Here is a 13,763-nt window from a genome sequence, read left to right as displayed (position 1 = left end):
ACACTGTGATCTTTACCCTGAGTTACTCTGTGGATTTCAAACTTTGAGACAGAAAAGTTAGCTCGGAGGAAAAAAAAGGAAACTTAAAGCAGAATATGTGAAATTGATCTAAGACACAGCTGTGAGGGACCCTGGGGAGGGACCCAGCAGAGGTCTGAGAAATCCTTATGGCTCCTGGGAAAACCGTCTGAAAACTGTTGCAGTTGGCAATTGGAAAATGAATTGGTACAGCCTGTGGTTTTGAAGGAAATGGGCAAGTTGTGTGTAGGACCTCGGACGTGGAAAACACTGAAGGTAGCGAAGTCCTGGAAGCTGCTGTCATGGCCCAGGGAAGGGGGTGAAAAAAACCAAGGAGGGGGCTTCCCCAGAACTTGGCGCCTGGTTGAATCTGAGGGTGAGGGAAGGAAGAAACTATAAAATGTCTAGCTTAGGAAACTAGAATAATGTGAGGTGATTAGCTGAGAAAACGACACCAGAGGAGAAGGAAGAGGATGAGCACCGAGACGGTGCCTGCGAGCCATGCCTGGAACGAAGGCCTGAGGCAGCTGGCTGTGCAGGCTGGAGCCTGCAAGAGAAGCAGGGCCACAGACTGGGCTGTGCTGGGTCCGGCAGAAGCTGAAGCAGTGGGAGCACAGCAGGTCTCCCAGAGGGTGTCCAGCACCCATGCTCCCCAGACAACCAACCTGAGGGATGGGCGGGGGAGGGAACTGCAGAAGCAGAGCGCTCAGAGAGACAGGTGCAACACAGCGAGAAGGTGGCAGGGAACCAACACGGCCTCCAGGTAGAAAAAGTGGTCAGTGGGCCCAAATACCGAGAGGAGATGAAATAGGATGAGGTTTGACAAGAGGACAAAGGATCTGGTGATACACGGGGGTGGCCTTGGTGGCAGTGGTCTTAGTGGGAAGCAGCTACAATGCTTTTTGTTAAAGAAAGAGACCTCTTAGAAACTTTCTATTCTGAGAAATGTGGCTAAAAACTGGTTTCTTCTCTCCTCCTCTGGGTCATATTTTCACAATTATATTCTCCTTAACTCTAATCCAAAAAAGCTTTGGAACAGAATATGACTCAATTCAAGGAAACTTATATTGAAACAATATTTCTGAAATGTACCATTGATATCACAGACAATGTGCCAGGGTATTTTGAGTTTTTGCTTCCACACTTCAAGCATTTTTAAACGCTAAAACCCACTATACATTGTGTGTCCTAAATTGGATTAAAAAGCAATTTTATACTCTGTCAATCAGTTTTACCGATATAGGAAGGGAGGACTATGTTAGCGTTTGCATGAAATAGAGTTTCCATGTTTCCATCACTCTAATGAGGTCCTGTGGATACTCCATTAGCATATACAATTACCAGGATGTTTTCCCCACAAGACTCCTGAAATCCCCATGAAATTAGACTTTCTAGACTAACATGAGTTTTTTTTTAAGTAAATTTTTAATGGGAATGCATTTCTGTCATAACAGTTTACATTCTTTCCTCTTTCTTTTCTCATGACTTTCTACACTTCCAAGACTTGTAACTTAGAGACTAAATATCTATTAGGGGTCCTCACTTCAATATTCTGTCAAATGCATGCTGCCCTGTTGGTAAAATGAGCTTCGGAGCATGGTGAGCCCCCTTCCCCAAGCACCCTCAGGGACTGCCCCCCACTCTCCTCAGGCTGGGCCCGTGGGTTAATGGTGCTGGGATTTTAGGCAAGATGAAGACGAAAGCTTTCCCTCATTGGTGTTGGTGATTTTTGTTGATTTTTCTCCCTCATCAGCTCCACCCACAACACCAGCCTCCCAGGAAGATGGGGCTGGGTGTGGGGCCTCCTGTGGGGATTGTGCTGTGGTGGTGGTGACAGGTCATAAGTTTCTGTCATTTTCTAAACCCAGTGCAGAGGAGCCTCGGGGTTGCTGGGCATCTGCCTTCTCTTTCAGTTTCAACCACAGCAGTTCTACTGTTACTCGCTTTGTCCATTAAGATTTTTGCATAAGATTGTATTAGGAGGGTAAAATGTTTATTGCTTAAAAAATAATAATAAATCATCATTAGATTGTTTGTTTTTGCGGCGGGGAGCTGGGATGGCTATCCTAACACAAGAATACAAGACAGAGGTCGAAAATGGATTACTTTAATCAGCCACAAGCAAAGGGCTTACCAAACAGTTATAAACTGGGAATTCCTGAAGACAATAGCTGCAGCTTGAACATGTTAGAACCTACCCTCAAATCTGGAGGCCTAACATAACTTTGTGGGCACTCAAGGTCAAGGGCATTGTAGTGCCACTATTACACGCCCTGGTTTTCCTTCTTCAGACTAGGGTGATCCGAGAAATACTTGTTCATGCATGTCTCCAGGAAGCCTCTATTTCCACCTGGCCTGCAAGCGCAGAAATAGATCTGAAGGTACCAGGAAGAGGTGATGAAGGGGACAGCACCTACTGAGCACCTACAATGTACTGGGTGAATTACACAAGGTAATTCCACTTCTCATCAGCCCTATGAAGCCTTTATTTTTATCCCGTTTTATATTTCATCAAAAAGGAAACGGGCAAGGAGCTCATTAAACCCCCGCTTCCCACAGTTCCCTCCAGCCCAGGGACAGGAAGTAGGGGGAGTCCTTGATTCACATACTTGGCAACCCTTTCAATGATACATCCCAAGTCTGCCTGACTTTGTGTTGCTACCGCTGGCTCCATCATTGTAATTAATGTTTTCCCATAACAGGAACTCTACATGATTAGCTGACTATCAGTGGTAAAGAAAAGCCAACCAAAAGAACAGAATTCCATTTGTACCTAATAAAATCATAAATGTTTTTTGTTTTCCTTCTTTCTTTGCTCTTTTCTGTTTTAAACAAACTCTTCAATGCTGGTGAGAGTGTGACGGAATGGTACAGGAGTCACCTGCTGAAGAAAGTATAGACTTACAGTCTGCTTTTGTAAGCAGTTTGGCAGTAAACGTCAAGAGCCTTAAAGTGCTTCTATGTGCGACTCAGTAATCCCCATTCTGGGTATCCACCCTAAGGAAATAACCCTAAAGGCCAAAAAAGCCTTTATGCCCAAAGAGTTTCACTATCGGAGCTGACCACAGCCTGATGTCTACAATAGAAGACATGAGAATTAAATCATTCTCCTCAACAAATGGTGCTGGAAAAATCTGATCTGCACATGCAAAAGAATGAAATAGGACCCTTATTTTACACCACATACAAAAATCAACTTAAAATGCATTAAAGACTTATGTTTAAGCCTGAAACCATAAAGCTCCTAGAAGAAAAGAGGATGAAAACTTCCTAACATTGGTCCTGACAATAATTTCTTTGATATCGCACAGGCAAAAAAGGCAAAAATAGACAAGTAGGACGATATCAAAATAAAAAGCTTCTGCACATCTAAAACAATCAGCAGAGTGAAACAAACAACAGAGTGAAAAGCTAACTTATGCAACAGGAGAAAATATTTCCCAACTATATATGATTAATCCAAAGTATGTAAAGAACTCCTACAATTCAATAGCAAACGAACCTCAAATGACCTGATTAAAAAATGGGCAAAGAACTTTAACAGCCATTTCTCTGGTCAACAGGTACATGAAAAGATGCTCACCATCACTAATAACGAGGGAAATGCCAATCAAAACCACAATGAGATGTCACCTAACACGATAGGATGGGCACTATTTAAAAAAATAGAATATAGCAGTGTCAGCAAGGGAGTGGAAAAATTGGAACCCCTGTGCACTGTAAAATGGTGCAGCCACAATGGAAAACAGTACGGGGTTTCCTTAAAAAATAAAAAATAGAACTACCATGTGACCCAGCAATCTCATTTCTAGGGAGTCACCAAAAGAACTAAAAATAAGGATCCTGAAGAGATATCTGCACCCCCATATTCACTGCAGCATGATTCACAATAGCCAAGAAGTGAAAACTGAAGTGTCCTTCAATGAATGAAGAAAATGTGATACACACACACACACACACACACACACACACACACACTGGAATATTATTCAGGCTTAAAGAAGAAAGAAATCCTGTCCTATGGATGAACCTGGAGGACATTATACTAAGTGAAAAAAGCCAGTCACAGAAAGACAAATCCTGCATCTTTTCACCAAGACCTACAGTAGGCAACTTACAGAAACAGAAAGTAGAATGGTGGTTGCTGGGAGCTAGGGGAGGGGGACATGGAGATATGCTGTTCCTGGTACAAAGTTTCAGTCACGCACGATGAAAAGGTTCTAGAGATCCACTGTACAACTGCACAGACTTAGCAACACCGAACTGTATACTTAAAAATTTGTTAAGAGGGTAGATTTCATGGTATGTGTTTCTTAGACAAAAATCTCTTGTGTGGAAGGAAATCATCCAGACAAGAGTTACTGAGGATATTTCAAAGTGTTTGATGGCACAAGGCTAAAAGACTTGGACTGCAATGTGAAGTAGAGGACAGCCTTTTCAAGGTCAAAGAGCCATGGAAATGTGACGATTGTCCCCAAGAGGAACTAACCTTCCTCGTCTCAGAATCAGTCTCTCCCTGTGTGTCTCTCACGTGAGTGCACTGATTATGGACTTACTGTGTACTCCTTTTTGAGCACGACTGGGGGTGTTAGGATCTTAATGATACTGGTGATTTTCGAGAACTGGGTACACAGTTCCAAAAGGAAGAGTAACACAATGTGGTTTGTAACAATGAGTCTCAGGGCTGCTCCCTCTGTATAACCTGCTGCAACCTAACGCTTCAGAAATACCTCGTGTTTAGAATCTAACTGACTACTGAAGAGGCTGTCCTTCAGAATAGAGACTCAGCTTTTGCGGAGTTTGATTTCCCCATCCTGCGGTGTGGTTGACAGAGATACTTACTCCCTCCTCCTGTTTGCAGGGGGAAAGTGTTCCTAAGAGAACCCTCTGGAGTAAATATTTTTCATTGGATGTTGAAATATTAGCTATGTAACTCTGCTTAATGGGATACCTGATGGAACTAAGCTGGACATTTATGGAAGGCAGTTCTCAGCTATTATATTTGGTATTTCTTCTCCTGAGCAGACTATAATTGGGTAACACAGCATGTAGGTACTGGAAATTCCTGTGGTGGGCCGCTGACAACTTCCTGTGCTAGAGAAACAGAAGCCATGGAAGCGTTTCAGACATGCTGGTATCTTGGAGAAATGTGAGTCTATAAGGCCTTGCGAGAGCTAGGAAGCGATGTGCTGCCACCATGTGTGTGTTCCAGCCTGGGCTGGGCTGCCTCCAGTGGAAGTTGACATTCGAGAGTTAGAGAACCCAGAATCCTGAATGGTTCTGCCTATGTGACCATGAACACGTTATAACCTCTCCAAACGTGCAGTTCCCTCATCTATGAAGCAGGGATAATAATATGATGTCCCTCACCATGTGGTTACGAAAATAAATGAGATGGCACATGGAGTTCAGTTAGCACTCTGCCTGGCACACGGGGAACATTCTAGAGAAGCAAATAATAAAATAACTGTCATGATATCATTGGTAAGGAAAGAGTCAAGCTAAGGATGGGAAGGTGTCCTAGATAACCCTTAAGGCCCTTTCTCACACCAAGAGCCTACGAGTTTATAGTCTTCATTGATATCTCGTTAGAATTAAGGCTATTCTATGCCTGAAAAGGCACCAGTGTGTGTGTGTGTGTGTGTGTGTGTGTGTGTGTGTGTATGCATGCACACACGTGTGTGTTTACTAAAGTATTAGCAAGTAGTCCAATGAATAGCAGAACATGTATAAGAGATGTTTGTAACAGCCTGCGTATAGTACACATGTACCAGACGTCTGTGGTTAATTCTGAACATATCAGGCCAGTGACTCACAGGACATTTTCCCCATGGAAATATCAAAAGAAGAAGAGGATCTGGAAATAAGTTTTCCCTCAGAACAATCAACAACAAAGCAAAGTGGTGAAGAACCAGATTCCTACATACCCTATCCTTTCACCATTTAATGATCAGAAATTAGAGTGAAACAAAATATTTAAAATGCTTCCCCTTAGAAGAATTCTGTTTTGCAGGGAGAGCACTGGATGACTGAGTCAAACTCTTTTGTGCTAGCCTCAGACTATTTCTTGGGGCTTTTAATACTCTCCGAGAGGCCCAATCAACCATTCAAAACAGCCTTATTTATGCTCATAGAATAGCTCGGCAATTAGAGAAGGCATTAAACAAATATTAATTGATGACTTCAGTTTACTGTAATAAAGGGTACTATTTTCACGATTAGTTTTAAATCAAATTTGAATGAACATTTTAACTTAGCTGAAAAAATGCTAGATAAAGAGATATACTTTATACCACTCTGCCCAATACCTAAGTCTACAAATACTGTATTGGTTGGTCCTTAACTACTGGCGCTAAAGGGGATGAATATGTCCTCTACAAGAGTGGTACTGGCACCACGCTTCGGTTTCCTGTTTTGTGAAAAGATAACTATGACCTCAGGGACTTAGCGATAATCCTTACATTATCTATCTCTGTCACTCTGGATATCAACAAAATAAATTAAAGTAGGTGACTCCATAAATCATCACACACACACACATACACCACACACACCACGTATCATACACACACCACATATCACACACACGACACACACATCACACACACACCACAACCACTCTTTTGCTACAGTACTGCAACAAAACAAGAAAAAAGAAAACGGTCTTCTTTTGCCATTTTTCACCAATGAAAGTCCATCAGAAATTCTGCCAAGAAAATTATGCCTTGTAGTAACTGATATGAATTGCAGGAATAGTTTCCTACAGGTCAAAATGTGCTTTGTAATATTGAGAAACTGGAAATGGCCATCAGCAATGGGCCTATCACATAGTAGGTCCTCAAATACAGGTAAATAGTAAATACACATCAATCTCCTAAGTAAAAGATGACAGAAATCTCCTCTATCATGTTCTGACTCCCTTAAAATCAAACTAAGAAAAATATATTAGAAACATCATAAAGTGGTATTTATAATAGGTAGTTTTATAAACTGGTCGATCATGTGGTTAACAAGACAAATACTTCCTACTACATATGTCTACTGAAACGGCACTCACAAGTTAAAAAAAAAATACCCCTTCATACTTTGAGGTTTTCCTTATTACTTTCTTTCCAACACTAATTAACTATCATTTATTTACAGAGACTTAGAATGTCACTTTAGTCAATATTTTTTTACCACTTTTACTTATAGCGAGGTTCATTTCCTAAGTTGGGTCTCAATAAGACTGGAATGGGTGTGAAATTCCTGTCGAATGCATGGACACCCTTGGGATCTCCTTGCTTTGCCAACTTCAGACTTCCCGACCTGGCCTGCCTACGCCAGGTCTATCAATCTACCCCTACTGTATAAAGTCTGAAAATCAGCCCCAAGCCTCTCGAATATAGATATTGCTTAAAAATGAGCCTAATAACCATAGATCATACAGGGCCTCAGCATTTGTGGGCTGCAGTTCGTTTTGTACAACTGTTTGTGTTCGACACAGTGTTGTGGTCACTGCACCCCTTCTCCTCCATCCCATGGGTCCCACAGGCCCCACAGACCCACCTTGGGAACATGAGGGTTGAATTCCACAGCTCGGTGAATGGCCTCCACTGCGTTCATCTCTGCCGTGCTCAGCCCCCGCCGAGACGCAGCCTCAGGAGAGAATCTGCAAAGTAGAAAGACAAACACCTTCCAGTTGGGACCACTGCTTGGGCATCAACCCAGAAAGGCACCTACCCATCAAGGGCCCATCAAACCACAGCAAGCCAATGGCAGGCCTTTCCAAACCTCCACTACACGGAACCTCTGAGTGGCCCCTCAGATGGAGGCCAACAAAAACCCCAGCAGAAGCAGAAAGTGTGCTTGCATCTGAAAGCAGAAGGAATTAAATTCAGCTGTCAAGTCTCTCTGTCTAAAGAGCTAATCTACATTTTCTATGGGGTACCTGCTTAGGTCAGGGGTGGGGTAGGACTGACGAGGGCAGACAGTACAGGAAAAAAGAGAAAACTCGGTTACAGAAGAGCGCACTTGGTTAAAAACAGAACGGGGGAGAATTTTAAAGAAGGCTCCCAAGTCCGAGTCCAGGCTGCCTGGAGGCCTCAGGCGCCTCGGCCTCCGCAGCTGGAGAGCCAGCCCGGGGCGTCCGGCAGGGCAGGGGAGTGTGCAGGCCCAAAGCGCGGGCGAGACACCTGCCCGGGGAATGAGAAAACCAGACCATGCAATCTCTTTCTCACCTCACACCCAGGGCTAACTCCAGAGCTGTGCTTGGCAGGCAGACACCACAGGGGAAGCTGTGACAACCCTGGCCCTGCCCTCCCAAGCTGGAGTCGCTGTGTAGGGAGAAAAGATGTTGCAGTAGGTACTGGCGATCTACAGGATAAAAAAGAACGAAAGAAAATTACTTCGATTTTGAAGTGCACACACACTTAACAGCAAACCTGGCTGACATAGCAGAGGCTGTTTCTTGTCCTGTTACCTGTTTTGCAGTGCGACAGAAGCACTGTATTGGGGAGGCATAAGCGTTTCTGAACTCCACAACGGCTAAGCCATCTACTCTCTTTCACCTGCCAGTCATCTAGGATGTTTATGGAAATTCTCTATGCCACAGCCACCTGCCTGAGTCAGGTGGGCAACTGTGCCACTGAGATGGCGACTCAGAGGAAACAGATCTGGGGGGCCGGGGGCGCGTTAGCTTGGAACTGGTGAGGCAGAGTGACAGATGACCACCCCCTCTGCCATATTTGATGTTTGCTGTGACTACTGCCCGGGCTTGGACTGCTAAAGGAAGAGGAATGCGCAAAAACGAGTAAAAGGAAGGCATTCTGTGTAAGTCCCAAGTAGGCCTTTCGGTATTTATTATCTGGCCAAAAAAAAAAAAAAAAAAAAAAAAAGACACCCAAAAAAGTCACCTTAGAGGCATGGAATTTCACACAAATCCCTTTTTAGGGACCCATACACCTGGGGATATACATTCCCTTCTAGTAATGAAAGAAAAGATCAGCAGATTTTGGAAAATGCATGGTCATAAGCAGGGGTGTCATAGACTAAGAGAAACTCTCAGAGGCAACACATCTTCCGAAGTGGGGTCAGGCGTTTAGCACTGCACAGTCATGATTCACTTACTTGTCAGAGACAGCTCTTGCTTTGAGCAAGGCAGCTGTGTAGCATATTGTTGCCGACTTTGGTAAGCTTATATCTGTTAGAGAAAAAGAAAGTAGGAACTCTTGTAAGTCTGCAGAGACCAGGAGCAATGATTGTTAATATACTAGCATTCTAATCACATAAGGCTAATAAAGCGTAAATTAAGAATATTTTAATGCCCCCTCACAATATGACTTTTACTTCTGTGGATTTAATAAAAACTTCATGATTTCAAATATATTTATACTTTAATGCATACAGTACACAGCTGTTCCTTATGTGGTATGTGAAACTAAAGTAATTCATATTTTTGTGAATAATTCATGTTTAAAATCCACCAGGCTGACTCTTCAGCAATCATCTTCTATTTTAAAATATGTATTTTCATGTTGAGTTTATTTAAACAAAGAATAGTTATAAATATATAAATTTAAATATTACACGAATACCCTTGATATCATGAAAGGCAAATAGGACCTCTTTGTAACTTATAAAAATTTCTCAAAGGCATATGAAATACTAATGTGAAGAAGAAAATACTGTCTGGATTAAAAAAACACATGTAAAAAAACTTAAACCTGCGTTCCTCTCAATTAAACTTCAAGAACTTCATATTCAGTTTTTGTTAAAAATGTAACATATTATATATATATATATAAAATATATGGGAAATCTTTATATATGTTTATAAAGATACATATTAAATCATTAGAAAACTATACATTTTCTATGTTATTCAAACCCATGGTAAATCCCCTTTCATATAAAGCCAAATTTGTCTCCCAGAACAATTCCTCTCAGTTTATATAGAAAATTTCAGATGGAGAGGTGGGAGCTGGTAACATGTCCAGATAATGAATTTCCATGGAAGTAAAAGCACCGGGGACACGTGAGGGTAGGTAAACTCAAAGAGGGTAGAACTTTGGGGGGTGATTATTTTTATTTTTTAATAGTTTTTTTATTATTTTTCAATTACAGTTAACAAAACATACAATAGTATATTAGCTTCAGGTGTGCAACATAGAAATTAGACAATTCTATAACTTATAAAGGGATAAATTTAGTACCCATCTGACACCATACATAATTATTACAATATTACTGACTGTATTCCTTATGCTATACCCTACATCCCCATGACTATTTTGTATCAACCAATTTGTACTTCTTAATCTCTTCCCTTTCTTCACTCATCCCCCCAACCCCCCTCCCATCTGGCAACCATTAAAATGTTCTCTGTATGTATGAGTTTGTTTCTGTTTTCTTTGTTCATTTATTTTATTCTTTACGTTCCACATATAAGTGAAATCATGTGGTATTTGTCTTTCTCTGTCTGACTTATTTCACTTAGCATAATACCATCTCGGTCCATCCATGTTGTTGCAAGATGGCAAGATTTCATTCTTTTTTATGGTTCAGTATTATTCCATTGTATATATATCAGGTTGGACAATGAAGTTCACATACTCACCCTAGAAAAAGTGCTACATACCTCATTGCTGAATATCACTATGGTCACCTTCGAAGGACTCCCCTTGGGAAGCTATGCACTGATGCCAGTACCTAGTCCACCCTTCACAGCAATTTTGGAACTCTTTTTCTGGAAGGGCCATCAGACCTGTCATTATATTACCCTTACTGTCCTACATGTCATCAAAATGTCTTCCTTTCAATATTTCCTTGATCTTCAAGTAAAGAAAGAAGTCACTGGGGGCAAGATTATTAGGTGAGTAGGGAGGGTGTTCCAATACAGGTTTCTGTTTACTGGCTAAAAACTCCCTCACAGACAGTGCTGTGGGAGCTGGTGCATTGTCGTGATGCAAGAGCCGTGAATTGTTGGCGAAAAGTTCAGGTCGTCTAACATTTTCACTCAGCCTTTTCAGCATTTCCAAATAGTAAACTTGGCTAACTGTTTGTCCAATTGGTACAAATTCATAATGAATAACCCCTCTGATATTAAAAACGGTTAGCAAGATTGTTACAACAAGTAAGCAGACCTAATTGTCAGAGCTCATATGTACCACCTCCTCTTTATCCATTCATCCATTGATGGACACTCAGGCTGCCTCCGCATCTTGGCCATTGTGAACACTGCTGCAGTGAACATATGGATGCACATGGCCCTTTGAAGTAGTGCTTCTGGTTTGGTTTCTTCAAATAAATACTCTGAAGTGGGATTAGTAGGTCCTTCTTTGTCTCTTGTAATAGCCCTTGTTTTATTCTATTTTGTCTGATATAGGTATTGCCACCCGAGACTTTTTTTTTTCGTTTCCATTTTCATGAAGTATTTTTTTCCATTCCTTTACTTTCAGTCTATAGAAGTTTTTTGATCTCAAGTGAGTCTCTTGTAGGCAGCATATGTATGGGTCTTGTTTTATTATTCATTCAGCTACCCTATATCTTTTGATTGTTGCATTTAATGCATTTACATTGAAAGTCATTATTAATAGACAGGCAGTTTATACCATTTTGTTATTTGTATTTTTTATCTTTTTGTTTCTTCTTCTTCTTAAAGAAGTCCCTTTAACATTCCTATAATGCTGGTTTGGTGGTGATGAATTCCTTTAACTTCTTTTTTTATCTCGGAAGCTCTTTATCTGTCCTTTGATTCTAAATAATAGCTTTGCAGGGTAGAGTAATATTGGTTGTAGGTCCTCGTTTTTCTCACTGTGCTTATTTCATGCCATCCCTTCTGGCTGCAAAGTTTCTGTTGAGAAATCAACTGACAGTCTTATGGGAGCTTCTTTGTAGGTAATTAACTATTTTCTCTTGCTGCTGTGAAATAACGTTTTAAATTATGATTCTATTTCTTACCAGTAGGGTATTTCTTTAATACTCAATCAAATTTATATCATGACACAGAAATACCTTCCTAATTCAGGCCAGGTAAAAATATACCATTCCCAGTGCTGCAAAATTCACTCTAGGTTAGAGGAACTCTTAACAGCTGGAATGCCCTGTAAGTTTCTTTGCAGAGTTGTTTTCATCGTAGAAAGAATTACATTACAGTAGGAATAAAAAAGAAAGTCCCATAAGCAACCAATAGACAGCAGCAGAGGAAAACAATTTCATAAAAGAAAGGCAATACCTCATCCAATAACAAGTATTTACCATCAATTCCAGCATGAGGAATTTCTCTTTGAGGGTAACTTCAAAGACATTGATAAAATACAAATAATCATAGAGAATACCAGCACAGAATTAAAAGGGAAAGGGGTCTTTGTAACCCTGATCTTATATATTATGTTCAAACAAAATTTTACCACCTTATGTGTAGTATAAAATAGTGTGTTTATCATTAAGAAGATAAAAAAATGTCAGACTCTCATGGATTTGTCATGTTGCTTTTCCAACATTTAAATATTTAACCATTTCCTAGTGTGGGAAATCAATCCAGGAATCAAATATCTTGTTTGCTAGGGTCCATTCATTGATTGTTAATGAAAGATACTTTTTAAAAATTGCTGATTCTACTTCAAAGTTTAGACTTTTCTTTAAAAATTTCCCAAGTCTTATTTCTAACCTTCTAGGTGTGATCTGTGTTCCTTCTGTGTCAACCTAGCACCTATTTATGAAGTGGGGACCAATGAAAACCCCTAGGAAGGAGATAAGGTTGCAAACAACGGTCATAATTATTAAGTGGCAGCATAAGATGGCACCTCCCTTGACAAACTAAAGAAAACCTGTTAAGGATTTAGCTTCTCAATGAGAAAGATCAGATTGTGTTTTGATGGTTACCTAATCAAGCAAAAAGCCATATTCACCCAGTTGGAAATGCAGAAAAAGATACAATTGAGGTGTTCCAGCAGAATTCCCAAGATGCCTAATGAAAGGTGATCTTCAATCCAGAACCAGGCTCCCTCTCACCCATAAACAGTACATTCACAACTAGAAAAATGCAACAAAATTCTGCAACATTATGACTTTATAGTACATTTTCCCCATTTAAAAAAAATTTTACACCTGCTCTCTGTTGTATGTAAAAATGGTGACAATCATAATGCTTAAAATCAAATAAAAATATATTTTAATTGACATAAAATGAGGAAGGGAGGAAATGAAAACACCCCTTTCCCCACTAGTTGCATGCTCACACAATTTGTTATCTTTTTACTCCAGTAAGTTATTTTGCTCTCACTGTTTAACAAAAATAAAAAATAGCAAAACATTCTTGCAAAACTTGTTTATTTAGATATAATTAAATATAGTTTATTTAGATGTAGATATAGGGGGTGGGGTGCCAATTCCCCATGCAGTTGAAAATTCATGTATAACTTTGACTCCCCAAAAACCTAACTACTAATAGGCTACTGTTGATCAGGAGACTTACCGATAACATAAACAGTTGAGTAACACATACTTTGTATGTGACTTGTGTTAAATACTGTATTCTTAAAGCAAGCTAGATGAAAGACGATGTCATTAAGAAAATCATGAGAGAATACGCTTACAGTATGTATGTATGTATGTATGTGTGTATATGCATGGATGTATGCATGTGTGTACGTGTGTATGTATGTGTGTATGTATGCATGTGTGTATGTATGTGTGTGCATGTATGTGTGTGCATGTGTGTATATGTATGTATGTGTGTGTGTATGTGTGTATGTATGTATGTA

General features: G+C 40.4%; 1 protein-coding gene across 7 annotated transcripts in view; it reads right to left on the bottom strand.

Annotated features, from left to right (window-relative positions):
- ST7 (suppression of tumorigenicity 7) overlaps positions 1-13,763 on the bottom strand; it is a 248,877-nt gene that overhangs the window by 30,055 nt on the left and 205,059 nt on the right. For all 7 annotated transcript variants that reach the window (XM_081038669.1, XM_081038663.1, XM_081038665.1 and 4 more), the window contains 2 exons: positions 9,127-9,199; positions 7,567-7,669 (listed from right to left, as the gene is read on the bottom strand). In XM_081038669.1, the coding sequence (XP_080894795.1) occupies positions 7,567-7,669; positions 9,127-9,199 (176 nt within the window). The remainder of the gene's footprint in view (positions 1-7,566; positions 7,670-9,126; positions 9,200-13,763) is intronic.

Source organism: Rhinolophus hipposideros (assembly GCF_964194185.1).
Source record: "Rhinolophus hipposideros genome assembly, chromosome: 25".
NCBI classification, from domain to species: domain Eukaryota; kingdom Metazoa; phylum Chordata; class Mammalia; order Chiroptera; family Rhinolophidae; genus Rhinolophus; species Rhinolophus hipposideros.
This window is presented reverse-complemented; position numbering and strand designations above follow the sequence as displayed.